We start from the raw sequence: 15,563 nt of genomic DNA on the forward strand, positions 1-15,563 counted from the left end.
AATTCCCAGGACGAGCCAAAGAATGCAAAATTAATCCAGTATTAAGTAGAAAGAACTTGGAATTCCATTTGTATTTGTGATTTGTGTCCTAGATCCTCCATTGTTCCACTTTTGGATCATTGCTGAAAAGGATTGCTCTTGGAACCTGCATTCTCTGAAAGGAGTCCTCTGTGATTTGAAGTCTAGAATCAGTGTGCTCTTCATTCTCAGCTGGACGCTTGACATCACAAGATGGTGTTGCCCACCTTTTGACGAACTACACTACCGTTCAAAAGTTTGGGGTCACCCAGACAATTTTGTGTTTTCCATGAAAAGTCACACTTTTATTTCCCACCATAAGTTGTAAAATGAATAGAAAATATAGTCAAGACATTTTTCTGGCCATTTTGAGCATTTAATCGACCCCACAAATGTGATGCTCCAGAAACTCAATCTGCTCGAAGGAAGGTCAGTTTCATAGCTTCTCTAAAGAGCTAAACTGTTTTCAGCTGTGCTAACATGATTGTACAAGGGTTTTCTAATCATCCATTAGCCTTCTGAGGCAATGAGCAAACACATTGTACCATTAGAACACTGGAGTGAGAGTTGCTGGAAATGGGCCTCTATACACCTATGGAGATATTGCACCAAAAACCAGACATTTGCAGCTAGAATAGTCATTTACCACATTAGCAATGTATAGAGTGTATTTCTGATTAGTTTAAAGTGATCTTCATTGAAAAGAACAGTGCTTTTCTTTCAAAAATAAGGACATTTCAAAGCGACCCCAAACTTTTGAACGGTAGTGTATGTGTATTAGGACACAGCCTTTATTTCCATCCCGTGTATTAAAATCAAAGATTGCTTCTCATCTGTGCACACTGACCAATACACTGAGTAAAAGCTGTTCTCCTGCCAGTCTGACGGCTCCTCGGTCAGTCACTACGTTTACATGCACATAGAGAGAATCGAATTTCTGCCGTTGCTCGACTGAAATCGAAGTTCAAAATGCCATGTATACACCTTAATTCGGCTGAAATTGAACCGAACTTGATTTCTCGGAATCGAGCTACGCGACCTAGTTTATGCGATTTCTGCCGAGCTACTTTGTGCATGTATACCCTATCGAGCTACTTGTCGAGCTACTTCCGGAAGTGACGAGTGACGAGACCACAAGCGGGAAACAACAGCCTCGGTCGGCATGACAACGAATCATGACAACGGCATGAATCTTTTCTTTTTGTGGCATTGTTTGCACTGTTAAAATTTAGCTCACTTACTGTATCACCAAATACATCTGTACAGCTGTTGCATAGCTGTGAATTGTGTACATAAACAAGTTTGTGTGTGTGTATATATGTCCAACATCTGAAGAATGTCAATAAAAACAAAGCAATTGACCTTTTTGTGTGTTTATTAAGACATAAGTTAAATTGTAAGCAAAAAAAAAAAAATTTTTTGTAAGCAAAAAATGGACTTTAGAAAAATATTATTGTACAAAATAAGTTGTCTTACAAAACAGTGGTCTGCGCCGGACAGTTTGTAGCCATAGTCTGTTAGAGCAAGCCTAACAGCTTGAACACGGAACTGCTAGTGTTGCCAGATTGGGGGTTTTAAGTGCATTTTAGCGGATTTGAACATGTTTTGGGCTGGAAAACGTCAGCAGTATCTGGCAACACTCTTCTTCATGACAACAACCGGAAGTGTACTAACACGATGGGGCGTGTAGCGCCACGTGTGGCTCGGGTACACAATGCACCTTGCACAATAGCCCGATTTCACTTGTGCATGTAGGATTGGGGGCGGCACGGTGGTGTAGTGGTTAGCGCTGTCGCCTCACAGCAAGAAGGTCCTGGGTTCGAGCCCCGGGGCCGGCGAGGGCCTTTCTGTGTGGAGTTTGCATGTTCTCCCCGTGTCCGCGTGGGTTTCCTCCGGGTGCTCCGGTTTCCCCCACAGTCCAAAGACATGCAGGCTAGGTTAACTGGTGACTCTAAATTGACCGTAGGTGTGAATGTGAGTGTGAATGGTTGTCTGTGTCTATGTGTCAGCCCTGTGATGACCTGGCGACTTGTCCAGGGTGTACCCCGCCTTTCGCCCATAGTCAGCTGGGATAGGCTCCAGCTTGCCTGCGACCCTGTAGAAGGATAAAGCGGCTAGAGATAATGAGATGAGATGAGATGAGATGTAGGATTGGATTTCTCTGGCACCCCTGCTGGGACCCTTCGCTCGATTACCAACAGCGGCTCGATTTGGACGTGCATGTAAACGTAGTCAGTGTCTGTAGTGCAGCAGGCTTTGGGATTCAGAAGTGCGAGCTATAGCTAAAACATCGAGGTGTGGCGCAGCACTGTGAGAGGGATTACATTTAATGCAGTACGTACCAATGTGGAACTCAATCAGGAGGGGGTTTTTCATTCATTCATTCATTATCTCTAGCCGCTTTATCCTTCTACAGGGTCGCAGGCAAGCTGGAGCCTATCCCAGCTGACTATGGGTGAAAGGCGGGGTACACCCTGGACAAGTCGCCAGGTCATCACAGGGCTGACACATAGACACAGACAACCATTCACACTCACATTCACACCTACGCTCAATTTAGAGTCACCAGTTAACCTAACCTGCATGTCTTTGGACTGTGGGGGAAACCGGAGCACCCGGAGGAAACCCACGCGGACACGGGGAGAACATGCAAACTCCACACAGAAAGGCCCTCGCCGGCCCCGGGGCTCGAACCCAGGACCTTCTTGCTGTGAGGTGACAGCGCTAACCACTACACCACCGTGCCAATCAGGAGGGTTTTTTTTCCCCTTAAAAATCCAAGAGCCCAGGTGTGTAATGTACCTATTAGTCAGACAGAACTGAGGAAGCCTTTCGGACGAGAGGTGAAACGTTTTCAAGAATCTTCAAGCAAGTCCAGTTGCCCTTTTCTACCACCCACAGTTTGGTAACCGCTGTGACGAAGACGAAGAAGACCTTGGAGGCGGAAGTGTTTACAGTCAGCGCACTTTCACTACCAGCAATCCTCGTAATTGGTTTACGGGAAGATTTTGTTTGGTTATCCTCGTAATTGGTTTACGGGAAGATTTTGTTTGGTTATCCTCGTAATTGGTTTACGGGAAGATTTTGTTTGGTTATCCTCGTAATTGGTTTATGGGAAGATTTTTGTTTGGTTATCCTCGTAATAGGTTTACGGGAAGATTTTGTTTGGTTATCCTCGTAATTGGTTTATGGGAAGATTTTTGTTTGGTTATCCTCGTAATAGGTTTACGGGAAGATTTTGTTTGGTTATCCTCGTACAGTAATTGGTTTATGGGAAGATTTTTGTTTGGTTATGTGGTTTAGCATTCTACACAAACTCTAGACAATTTGGCCGGAGTTTCTCTAAGCTCCGGTGAGGTGGGACGAGGGCTGATAGGGCATGCCCGCCCTCTGAGCACCAATACACATCAAGAAGAGCAAGGATTAACTCAAGCATACATCTCTTAATATTGTTAAAGAAGGCTAGAATTCTTCTGTGACCTTGTGTCTCACTGTGTATTGTACTGTTATGATAACACATTGCTTGAGAGATAATATTGATATCTTTTGAACATTCTATCAGGACGTGACCTGCTCAAGGTCTGACTACAGGCTCAGTTTTGAGTTATTCTCATGTAGGCATTTGCAACGATTAATATCCCTTGAGATCACACCTCAGCCCGGTAGATGGCAGTAATACACATCGATTGTTAACCGCCAATAAATCGACAGAAGAAGAAGAAGAAGACTACCAGCAACAACAATCTGGAGGCTGTTCGGTGTGTGTGAGATAGTTAAAATTGTGTAATAATGTCGGAGATGTTACTGAAGGAGATGGAAGAAGTGTCTCTCGGTCAGTTGAAGGAAGAAGAGAAGGAGAGCGGAAGGAGTTTTCTCCTTATCGATGAAAATGAAACCCTGCAGGTAAATGTTAATGTGTCATGAAGTGCGCGTTCTGTTAGCATCAAAGCTAGTTAACATTAAAACACTGTTTTTGTAATTACACCGAAATACCTGATGAGAGATTTAAGGAAGTGTGGAGGTTTTCCAAGATGGCGACCAAGTAAGACGTCCTTTGCTGAGCTCCTGCACAAAACTTTAAAAAACAACGGAAAAGAAATGGTAATACGTAAATACAGACAAACCCAGAACAATTTAACAACGAAATATCATATAACTACCTGCTGCTACCAAATGCCTAATCGTGAAAGGAAAAGACACAACGTCATAGATGGCACACTAGATAAAGCTAACGCTTTGATAGCATCCTGCCATGACTACAGCCTCATGTCTACAGCAGCAGTGATGGCTGACGACTTTCCATCCATACCAGTGACACCGTCCAAATCTCCAGTTGCCAAAAAAGCTCTGTACGGAATGGACGAGGAATCTACACAGGACAACAAGGTTATCCAAACTTTGTCCAAACTTATCAACGACCGCGCTGATGCCATCGAGAGGTTGGTGAGTGAAAAGTCAAAGAAAATTGATGACAACACTATGAAAATAGAAGGCTTAAAGAAATCAATGGACTTTGCATTCAATGAAATAAAAGATACTCAGAAGAAAGTAAACAATGTCGACACATGACTCAAAAAAGAAGAATTGAAAATGGCTAAACTCCAGGCACGTATCTCTGATATGGAGTCATACTCAAGAAGATGGAACTTGAAGCTGTATGGCATTCCTGAAAGCGAAAACGAAAACGTGAAGAAAAATGTGGTGCAACTATGTCAAACCATCCTCCAGAAGGAAGACAAAGCTGATGAGGCCATCGACATCGCACATCGCCTTGGGAAAAAGAAGCCAGGGGACACGGGGCCGAGGGCCATCATCATCCGATTCACCCTGCTTTCATGCAGAGATGCTGTTTGGAGGGCTGCAAAAAATCATCCCTTCATGCGTGACCACAAGCTCCGATTCGCCGAAGATCTGCCGAAATCTGCGAAGGATTCCAGAATGATCCTGTGGCCTGCGGTGAAGAAAGCGCATGATGAAGGAAAGAATGCCTACTTCGTAGGGGGACGTGCATTCATCGGTGAAGATGAACTTTTCCCTGATCTTACCTGATGTGACCTCTAGTCTGCAGGAGGCTGGACTACGAGTTGCTTGTTCGCCTTTCGGTCAAGACGTTTTCTCTAGACCATGTAGACCTACCTCAAAGACTAAGAGCTAAGAAAGCTCTCTCAACTGTGGGTTGCCTTAACCATAAGTTTTAGGTTTACAGACATGTTCGACCATTTGGCCTGCCTAATTCATATTAGGCTGTGTTTTTTTCCTGATGGTAATCAGGGCTCTACAGTGCGCACATTTCACTCGCATTTGCGAGCGAATTTTTCGGCATGCGAATGACAAAAAAAAAACACACGCATTCGTGCGAGGGCTTCTTGCGGCCAACAATTTAGGAAAGCACTGAGCACAGACGCGACGAGTTTAACATTCTAAAATGTATCAAACGTTAAACTGCAAAGTATGTAAATCCAGCGCTGGATAGCCTACCTAATATCATTTTTTACACTAGAGACAAGAAAATTACATCAATGTGTTCATCAGAGCCTTGTAGTGCTCACTGTGAACGAATTCTGTGAATATCTCCTTCCGATTTTGTGTAAATCCCTGTTGTTTGGAGGGAGCACTCTGGGGAAATCCTGCAGTTTCTGTGCAGTGTTGCCAGATTTGTTGCGGTTTTAAGTGCATTTTGGTGGGTTTTGAACATATTTTGGGCTGGAAAACGTCAGCAGTATCTGGCAACACTGTTTCTGTGTGCTTCTCTGTGTCTCTGCTCTGAGCGTGCGGGTGGGGGAGGGACTGCTTGCTCTCACACACACAGGAGGGAGGGGCTGCTCACTCTCACACACACAGGAGGGAGGGGCTGCTCGCTCTCACACACAGGAGGGAGGGGCTGCTCATTCTCACACACACAGGAGGGAGGGGCTGCTCGCTCTCACACACAGGAGGGAGGGGCTGCTCGCTCTCACACACACAGGAGGGAGGGGCTGCTCGCTCTCACACACAGGAGGGAGGGGCTGCTCGCTCTCACACACACACACACACACACACACAGGAGGGAGGGGCTGCTCCCTCTCAGAGACACACAGGCTTGTAGCTTCATGGCAGGTCACACATTCACACAGTACAGCTCAGCTCCAGCAACTGTGACTGCTACGCGCACTGCATCACTCCTACAATTTCCCCCGGGGGAATTGTCTCTAGTTAGTTATAGAAACTCAGTTCAGCTACAAAACTCAGGATATTGCACTGTATTTGGTATTGCATTGTATTGGGTATGGATGTAAAAGTGTAGAAATATAAATATAAAATATACAAAAGCTATAAAAACTAAAAAGTTGCACTGTAATAAGTATTGCACTGTTTCAGGTAAGTGTGAGAATATTGTCCTTTTAGGTCCTTGTTGGTGCATTGTTGCACCTGCCAGAAGTGGCATCAGTCAGTGCATGTAATTAGCCTTTTTCACATTACGTCACTTGCAGAAGAACCTCACATCCGTTTTCAGCCTTTTGAATGGAAGAGGCATGCTAATCTGCTGGCTAACAAGTAGCAACCATAGAAAGTCAGTAAACTTCCTCTCCAAAACAAGGCAGATAGGTGACTGGAATGGTCGCTAACAATACGTAATGATAAACAACAATGCGCAATATTATTGTCATTCACAGATAAGATTGATACAGTTTTGTTAACATATGTTGCCGCCGTATACCTCTTCTTCCATTCAAAAGGCTGAAAACGGATATGAGTTCCCCTGCAAGTGACATAATGTGAAAAAAGCTAATTGTTCAAGGTGGTTATGGCCTGTGCGTAAAAAACTGTTTTTGAGTCTGTTGGTCCTTGCTTTGATGCACCTGTAACGCCTGCCTGAGGGCAGCAAGTCAAAGAACTCAGAGCCAGGGTGGGAGCTGTCCTTGATGATCAGGGCCGTGCAAAGACCTTTGGAGGGGCAGGGGCTCAACATTCAAAAAAGGGCACTTGGAACAAATTTTTCACACAAGTTAACTTTATTCAAAACTAAATTTCAGTTGCAACTGAACATTCTGTGTGTCTTGATAGAATATGTTGTGGACGTCCTCATTCAGCCTTAAGTTTTCGAAGCTGTTAGAATATGTTATTAACACCGTCGTTCAAACTAAAGTTTCCGAATCTGCCACATTAATGAAATGGATGGAGCAAACGGTTTAAATATAGCCTAGGCGGCTTCATTAAATGATAAACAACCCTACACATTTACTGTTGTGTTCTAAGCTGCACAATATTGCATGTTCAGATAAGAAATGAAAGGAGACTTTCAGTGTGACCTTACCATGCCGTTCCTCGCACTGTCTCCCACTGTCAACCACCTGCATGCGCTTTCTGCATGGAGGTTCACTGAATGCATGACGTCACGGATTGATGCCCGCATTTACATCGAAAAACGTTATTTTATAAATCTATAATTTCATATATTATTGTCAAATTGTAGAGAATATTGATGTTGGAGCTAACTTATCTTTTACAAATATTTAAAAAAACAACAACAACAAAACAGTCCCTATGAAAAGGGCACTTTGGACAGCAAACAGAAAAGGGGCAGGGGCTAGAGCACCTGTAGCACCGGTTCATTGCACGTCGGTGTTGATGATGTTGTTAGCTCTGCTGAGCTCTGCTCTCTGTTTAGCTACTGTTTGTTCATTCATTTAGTTGTTCGTTATTCATTTGTTTGTTCATTCATTCATTCGTTCATTCATTCATTCTCAATTGAATTTTGCGTTTTATGTGTTGGTGTGTCTAAGGTTTGCGCTGCAATAAACCTTTAAAATGAAAACTTGCTTGTGCCCCCATTTTTTTCCCTGTGCTCCTAAAATTTTTAACTTAGGAGCACGTGTGCTCCTGAAAAAAAAAGTTAGTGTAGAGCCCTGATGGTAATGTTAACAGTGCAGTGCTGGCTCAGTGTGCCAGATATTACAGTTTATCTAGCTACTTCGTTCTCAAAGCATTTCTTTATCTATTCTTTCGTTAAATGCCAGGGGTTTAAGAAATATCACTAAACGTAAAGCACTTTTTTTGTTTTCAAAACAGCAAAATACACATTTATGTTTCTACCAGGAATCTCATTCAGTTTCTAAGGACGTCAACTTTTGGAGAAGTCAGTGGGGATATGATCTATGGTTTTCTCATTGCAACGAAAGATCTGCAGGTGTGTTAACCCTAAAGCATAGGTTTAATGGCAATATTGTGCACACAGATACAGACCCAAATGGGCATTACATTTGTCAAGTAATTAATCACAATAAGGTTACTTTCATTATCATAAATGTGTATGGGTACAACTCATATGTTGAGAACACTCAACTATTTGTGGACATAGAAGACAGACTTAAACACTGGTTGTCTAAATTCCCTAATTCTCATATAGTAATGGGAGGGGATTTTAATGTAGTTCTAAATCCTCAAATAGATAGATGGCCTCATGTCTGCAGCACAAGAAACACTTTTCTAAAATCATTCATGGAAAGATTTAACTTGGTGGACGTATGGAGAGCTAAATTTCCAAATACTGCTATATACACCTGGAATAACAAAGATCATACAAGGTTATCATGTATTGACTTCTGGTTAGTCTCTAGTAATTTAAAAGAGCAGGACATCTCACTTAATATTCTTCCATGTCCCCTCAGTGATCACAAAGCCATATCTATCTCTATAAACTTACTGCCTTCAAATAGTCGCTACATCAAAGCCAACTACTGGAAATTAAACAACTGTCTTCTTGAGCATGAAGAAGTAAAATCTCATATATTGCAACTTGAGCATCTATAAGAGCATCTTGGAGTGGCAGCGGCTCTCGGAAGTAAAGATGGGAAGAGGATCACCAATCCCCCTAATTCTGCGCTGACAAATAGTGGAGCAATATCAGAAAGGAGTTTGACAGTGTAAAATTGCAAAGAGTTTGAACATATCATCATCTACAGTGCACAATATCATCAAAAGATTCAGAGAATCTGGAAGAATCTCTGTGCGTAAGGGTCAAGGCCAGAAAACCATACTGGGTGCCCATGATCTTCGGGCCCTTAGACAGCACTGCATCACATACAGGCATGCTTCTGTATTGGAAATCACAAAATGGGCTCAGGAATATTTCCAAAGAACATTATCTGTGAACACAAGTCACCGTGCCATCCGCCGTTGCCAGCTAAAACTCTATAGTTCAAAGAAGAAGCCGTATCTAAACATGATCCAGAAGCGCAGACGTCTTCTCTGGGCCAAAGCTCATTTAAAATGGACTGTGGCAAAGTGGAAAACTGTTCTGTGGTCAGACGAATCAAAATTTGAAGTTCTTTATGGAAATCAGAGACGCCGTGTCATTCGGACTAAAGAGGAGAAGGACGACCCAAGTTGTTATCAGCACTCAGTTCAGAAGCCTGCATCTCTCATGGTATGGGGTAGCATTCGTGCATGTGGCATGGGCAGCTTACACATCTGGAAAGACACCATCAATGCTGAAAGGTATATCCAGGTTCTAGAGCAACATATGCTCCCATCCAGACGACGTCTCTTTCAGGGAAGACCTTGCATTTTCCAACATGACAATGCCAAACCACATACTGCATCAATTACAGCATCATGGCTGCGTAGAAGAAGGGCCCGGGTACTGAACTGGCCAGCCTGCAGTCCAGATCTTTCACCCATAGAAAACATTTGGCGCATCATAAAACAGAAGATACGACAAAAAAGACCTAAGACAGTTGAGCAACTAGAATCCTACATTAGACAAGAATGGGTTAACATTCCTATCCCTAAACTTGAGCAACTTGTCTCCTCAGTCCCCAGACGTTTACAGACTGTTGTAAAGAGAAAAGGGGATGTCTCACAGTGGTAAACATGGCCTTGTCCCAACTTTTTTGAGATGTGTTGTTGTCATGAAATTTATATATATATATATATATATATATATATATATATATATGTGTGTGTATCTTTAAATGATACATTTTCTCAGTTTAAACATTTGATATGTCATCTATGTTCTATTCTGAATAAAATATGGAATCTTGAAACTTCCACATCATTGCATTCCGTTTTTATTTACAATTTGTACTTTGTCTCAACTTTTTTGGAATCGGGGTTGTAAGTATCTTAGGAAGTTTGGTAGTAACCTTGCCAAGATTAGGGCTGCTGAAGAACAGAACATCATTAGCAAAATCGCTGTGCTCTCCCAGATATCTCCAGACACCCTTACAGATGAACAGAAAGTAGAGCTGGTTAATTTGCAAGAGAACTTAAATGGAGTGTATAAAAGGAAGGCTAAAGATGCCTTTATTAGATCACGGAGGCGATGGTTAGAGGAAGGTGAACAGAACTCTGCCTATTTCTTTAAACTGGAGAAGTATAGAGCCAATATGAACTCTGTATCTGAACTTAAAATTAATGATGTTGTAACTGACGACCCCAGTATTATTTCAAAATTTTGCTCCACCTTTTACAAGACACTATACAAAACAGAATACTCTGACAGTGACGCACAAACATTCTTTAACTTGTTACAGGATATTCCCCAACTTGATGAATCAGAAAAAAACGTGATCTTCCCTTATCTCTCTCAGAGGTTAAGAATTGTATTGGTCTTTTAAAGGATAACAAATCTCCTGGTACAGACGGCTTAACGTCTGAATTCTATAAATTATTCTCTCTACAGTTAGCACCTTTTTTTGTTAGAAGTTTTTAATGAGAGCTTATCAGTCAGTACATTGCCATGGAGCATGACTCAAGGTTTAATAACACTTATTCCAAAGCCTCAAAAAGATATACTCTTGATTGACAACTGGCGTCCTATTTGTTTGCTGAACAATGACTACAAGTTGCTGGCTATCATTTTCACCAAAAGAATTAAAGCTGTACTTTCTTCAGTTATTGATGAGGCTCAAACTGGGTTTATGCACAATAGGCATATCTCTGACAACATTAGACTGGTTTTAGATCTTATTGACTACTCTCACTTAATTTATGATGATAGCTTTATTTTTTTCTTAGATTTCCGCAAGGCCTTTGATACAGTTGAGCACAACTTTGTCTATGACGCACTTAGAAAATTTGGTTTTGGTAACTTCTTCTGTAATGCTATAAAAACACTCTACAACAGAGCAAACTGTTCTATAAAGCTTAAACATGGACCTTCAGCTAGATTTGAGGTTCAGAGAGGCATCCGTCAAGGATGTCCTATTTCACCGTACTTATTTTTGCTTGCTGCCCAACTTTTGTGCGCTTATATTAAATCAAGCAACCTATAAGGTATCACCATAGCTGATAAAACTATTTTCATCAGTAAATTAGCTGATGATACAACTTTGTTTCAAAAGAACAGTTCTCAAGTCCCTTTAGCCATCAGCCTTATGGATGTGTTTTCTAGGGCATCTGGTCTTCACTTAAATCTAAAAAAGTGTGAACTACTAGCTATCAAGGACTGCGACGTTGATTCTGTTTCAAATATTCCTGTTAAAAACTCTGTAGTTTATTTGGGTGTCACTATAGACAAACAAGACTCTCATAGATGCTCAGTTAATTTCTCTCCCATTATTGATAAAACAAAAAAAAGATCAACTCAATGGCTTCTTCGTGATCTGTCTTTAAGTGGCAGAATTTTACTTTCCAAAGCAGAGGGGATCTCCAGGTTAACGTATGCTGCTCTCTCTCCTTGAGTGTAGATACACAAACATGTAAAGCTATAGAAAAAATTTTATATGACTTTGTCTGGAAAAACCGTACTCACTTTGTTAAAAAATCTGTCATAATGAATGAATACTGTAAGGGTGGCCTTAACTTTCTAGATTTTTCCAGACAAAGTAAATAAACTGGGTTAAGCGTTTTCTAAGGCATCCAACATCACTGTGGAACTTTATTCCCAATTACATTTTTTCTTCTTTGGGGGGTCTGAACTTTGTTCTAATGTGCAATTACAGTATTGATAAAATTCCTGTAAAACTTGCTTCTTACCATAAACAAATCCTGTTGGCCTGGTCACTGATATATAAACACAACTTTAGCCCACAAAGATTTTATATTTGGAACAATAAGCATATTTTATTTAAAAATAGATCACTCTTTTTAAAGCATTGGTTTGATAACAGTATCATTTTAGTTAATCAACTCTTCAATCAAGATGGTCATCTTTATTCCTATTCTGAGTTTCTTCTTAAATACGGTATCCCTGTCACCCCGAAGGACTTTTCTGTTGTTTTTGATGCCATCCCTGCGGGCATAATTTCTTTATTTAGAGGCCTTAAGGGTCAGTTATATGACCCTGTCGTGCGTGATGTTGCTGAAACTAATGGTGGAAGAAGTTGCTTTTCAAATCTTAAGAATTCAAACAAAACAATCCGTCAACTTTTCCAACAAGAAATCACCACTGTGCCACCTTCTTTATCATTCTGGTCTAGTTATGTAGGGGACATTTGCTGGGATAAAGTGTGGCTGCTACCACATAAATTCTGCTTGACTAATAAGGTCAGAGAGATTTCTTTTAAGTTGGTACATAGGTTTTACCCAACCAACCACTATTTACAGAAACTTAAAAAAGATATTGATGTAAACTGCACCTTTTGTAGGGATCACAGAGAAACACTTGAACACTTATTTTGGTCATGCTCTCATACAAAGACATTTTGGTCTAAACTATCAAGATATATTATAGATTCTGTCTACCCTGATTTTGCTTTGAAATGGGAAAATGTACTCTTTGGTTTTGTTACTCAAGACAGGAATGCCACTTCTGAGTTTTACTTAATTAACCTCATTATCATTTTAGCCAAACATTATATACACAAGTCAAAATTTCAAAATGTAAAGCCAACCTTTATTGAATTCTCCATTTATGTAAATCATTATATAGTGTCCATCTCTTGTTCTCTTAATAAGAAAGCTGTGAAGTCTTATTCCCTTTTTGTGCTGTACAACGCATTCATGTAATTTTATTTATTTTCCTGTTTCTGTTGCTGTTTATTTGTTTTTCTACTATTATTTCCATGCCATAACCCCTGGCAGACTGTTATATATATATTTTTTATACAAAATGTATGCAATGATATTTGACAATAAAAAAAAAAAAAAGATTTAAGGAAGTGTGATAAACTCAGTCAGAAACAAAACAAACTGCTATGTGGTGGTGATTTAAAGCTTTAAACTTGAGTATTTTAACTTCAGACACCAAAAGTGTGTTACTGATGTCGACCATAAAGTCAGTAATTAAGAGATTTCTCTCAAAACTGACAACAAAAGAATCTGGAACACGACTGGGTTAAAGTATTCAGATCTCCAACTGTAAATTAATCTGTGACGTTTCCATCTCGTCACTCATTGATGATTATTTTGTCTGTGTATATAAACTATACACCTACACTTTGATTTTATATACAGTACCAGTCAAAAGTTTTTGGAAACACCTTCAAATTCCGTGATTTTATTTTTTTTCCTACAACCCCGATTCCAAAAAAGTTGGGACAAAGTACAAACTGTAAATAAAAATGGAATGCAATGATGTGGAAGTTTCAAAATTCCATATTTTATTCAGAATAGAACATAGATGAAATGTTTAAACTGAGAAAATGTATCATTTAAAGAGAAAAATTAGGTGATTTTAAATTTCATGACAACAACACATCTCAAAAAAGTTGGGACAAGGCCATGTTTACCACTGTGAGACATCCCGTTTTCTCTTTACAACAGTCTGTAAACGTCTGGGGACTGAGGAGACAAGTTGCTCAAGTTTAGGGATAGGAATGTTAACCCATTCTTGTCTAATGTAGGATTCTAGTTGCTCGACTGTCTTAGGTCTTTTTTGTCATATCTTCCGTTTTATGATGCGCCAAATGTTTTCTATGGGTGAAAGATCTGGACTGCAGGCTGGCCAGTTCAGTACCCGGACCCTTCTTCTACGCAGCCATGATGCTGTAATTGATGCAGTATGTGGTTTGGCATTGTCATGTTGGAAAATGCAAGGTCTTCCCTGAAAGAGACGTCATCTGGATGGGAGCATATGTTGCTCTAGAACCTGGATATACCTTTCAGCATTGATGGTGTCTTTCCAGATGTGTAAGCTGCCCATGCCACACGCACTAATGCAACCCCATACCATCAGAGATGCAGGCTTCTGAACTGAGCGCTGATGACAACTTGGGTCGTCCTTCTCCTCTTTAGTCCGAATGACACGGCGTCCCTGATTTCCATAAAGAGCTTCACATTTTGATTCGTCTGACCACAGAACAGCTTTCCACTTTGCCACAGTCCATTTTAAATGAGCCTTGGCCCAGAGAAGACGTCTGCGCTTCTGGATCATGTTTAGATACGGCTTCTTCTTTGAACTATAGAGTTTTAGCTGGCAACGGCGGATGGCACAGTGAATTGTGTTCACAGATAATGTTCTCTGGAAATGTTCCTGAGCCCATTTTGTGATTTCCAATACAGAAGCATGCCTGTATGTGATGCAGTGCCGTCTAAAGGCCAATTTATGCTGACAACCCAGTCCTCGCAGATGGCGTCGCATCGCAGATGGCGTCTGCGAAGCCCCCCCCCTCCCTTTGCAGACGCTCTGCATGCACCTCCCAAAAATTGTGACCACCGCAGACAGCCTCGCAGACAGTGTCGCAGACAAGAGGGCTCTGATTAGTCCACTCTACATCCACTGTACACGCACTTCTACTTCCCTACTTTCCCGGTTTGGTTTGTTTTCACGACCGCCATTTTTACAAACACGAGCGAGGATGGAGCAGCACGAAGAGCGGTTGATCGAGGAAGTGAGGAAGTACGTACATCTATACGACTCCAGTTCTAGTCATTATAAGGACAGTGCATACTCCATATGTAGTGAAAATTCATTATGTCTGATTATTATAACTATACTTTAAGTTCGTTTCTTAAGACACGTATTTTTTAGTATGTTACCTCGTTTGTTGACAGTTTCTTCTTCTTCTTCGGAGTTTAATATGGCAGATTAGACACCAACTGGTGTATTACCGCCACCTACAGGATAATCAAGTCCACTACCATGTCAGACTCTTAAGGGGTGTTCACACGGCAACTTTTACTCCGGTGTAGCACCGGGGCTGCCCCGGTAGAGCGTTCACACGGTACAAAGTTATACCGGTGTAGCCCCTGAAAGCTGCTTAAACCGGTGCAAATCTAACCCTGCTCGGGAGGTGGTTTAAGAAATGTACTCCGGAGTAAATGCTAGTTTGCGGGGCAGCACCGATATAAAATGGGACGTCTGAACGCTACAGGGGTAGACTCGCTACGCGTCAGGAGAGTTCATTACATACGGGCATTGCATAATTTGCATCCTGGTATTTTGCGCTTCCAAAATGGCGAATATCAACAACAACAGAACTGCGTGTCTTCCAGTGTTGCCAGATTGTCAGTTTTAAGTGCATTTTGGTGGATTTGAACATATTTTGGGCTGGAAAAAGTCAGCAATATCTGGCAACACTGGTGTCTTCATCCACGTTGTTTACCCGGCGCTTGATGATGCCATGACAACCGGGAAAAGGAAGTACATTTTCACGCATGCGCATATTTCATTTCCGCAT

The 15,563-nt window shown here is 41.2% G+C and overlaps 1 protein-coding gene across 1 annotated transcript in view; it reads left to right on the plus strand.

The window, feature by feature from the left end:
• The first annotated feature begins 3,761 nt into the window (after positions 1 to 3,761).
• Positions 3,762 to 15,563, plus strand: part of LOC132900142 (zinc finger FYVE domain-containing protein 1-like) — a 43,402-nt gene continuing 31,600 nt past the window's right edge. The window contains exon 1 of the mRNA XM_060942173.1: positions 3,762 to 3,921. Within this exon, the coding sequence (XP_060798156.1) occupies positions 3,808 to 3,921 (114 nt within the window). The 5' untranslated portion in view covers positions 3,762 to 3,807. The remainder of the gene's footprint in view (positions 3,922 to 15,563) is intronic.

Source organism: Neoarius graeffei, chromosome 16, assembly GCF_027579695.1.
Source record: "Neoarius graeffei isolate fNeoGra1 chromosome 16, fNeoGra1.pri, whole genome shotgun sequence".
Taxonomy (NCBI): domain Eukaryota; kingdom Metazoa; phylum Chordata; class Actinopteri; order Siluriformes; family Ariidae; genus Neoarius; species Neoarius graeffei.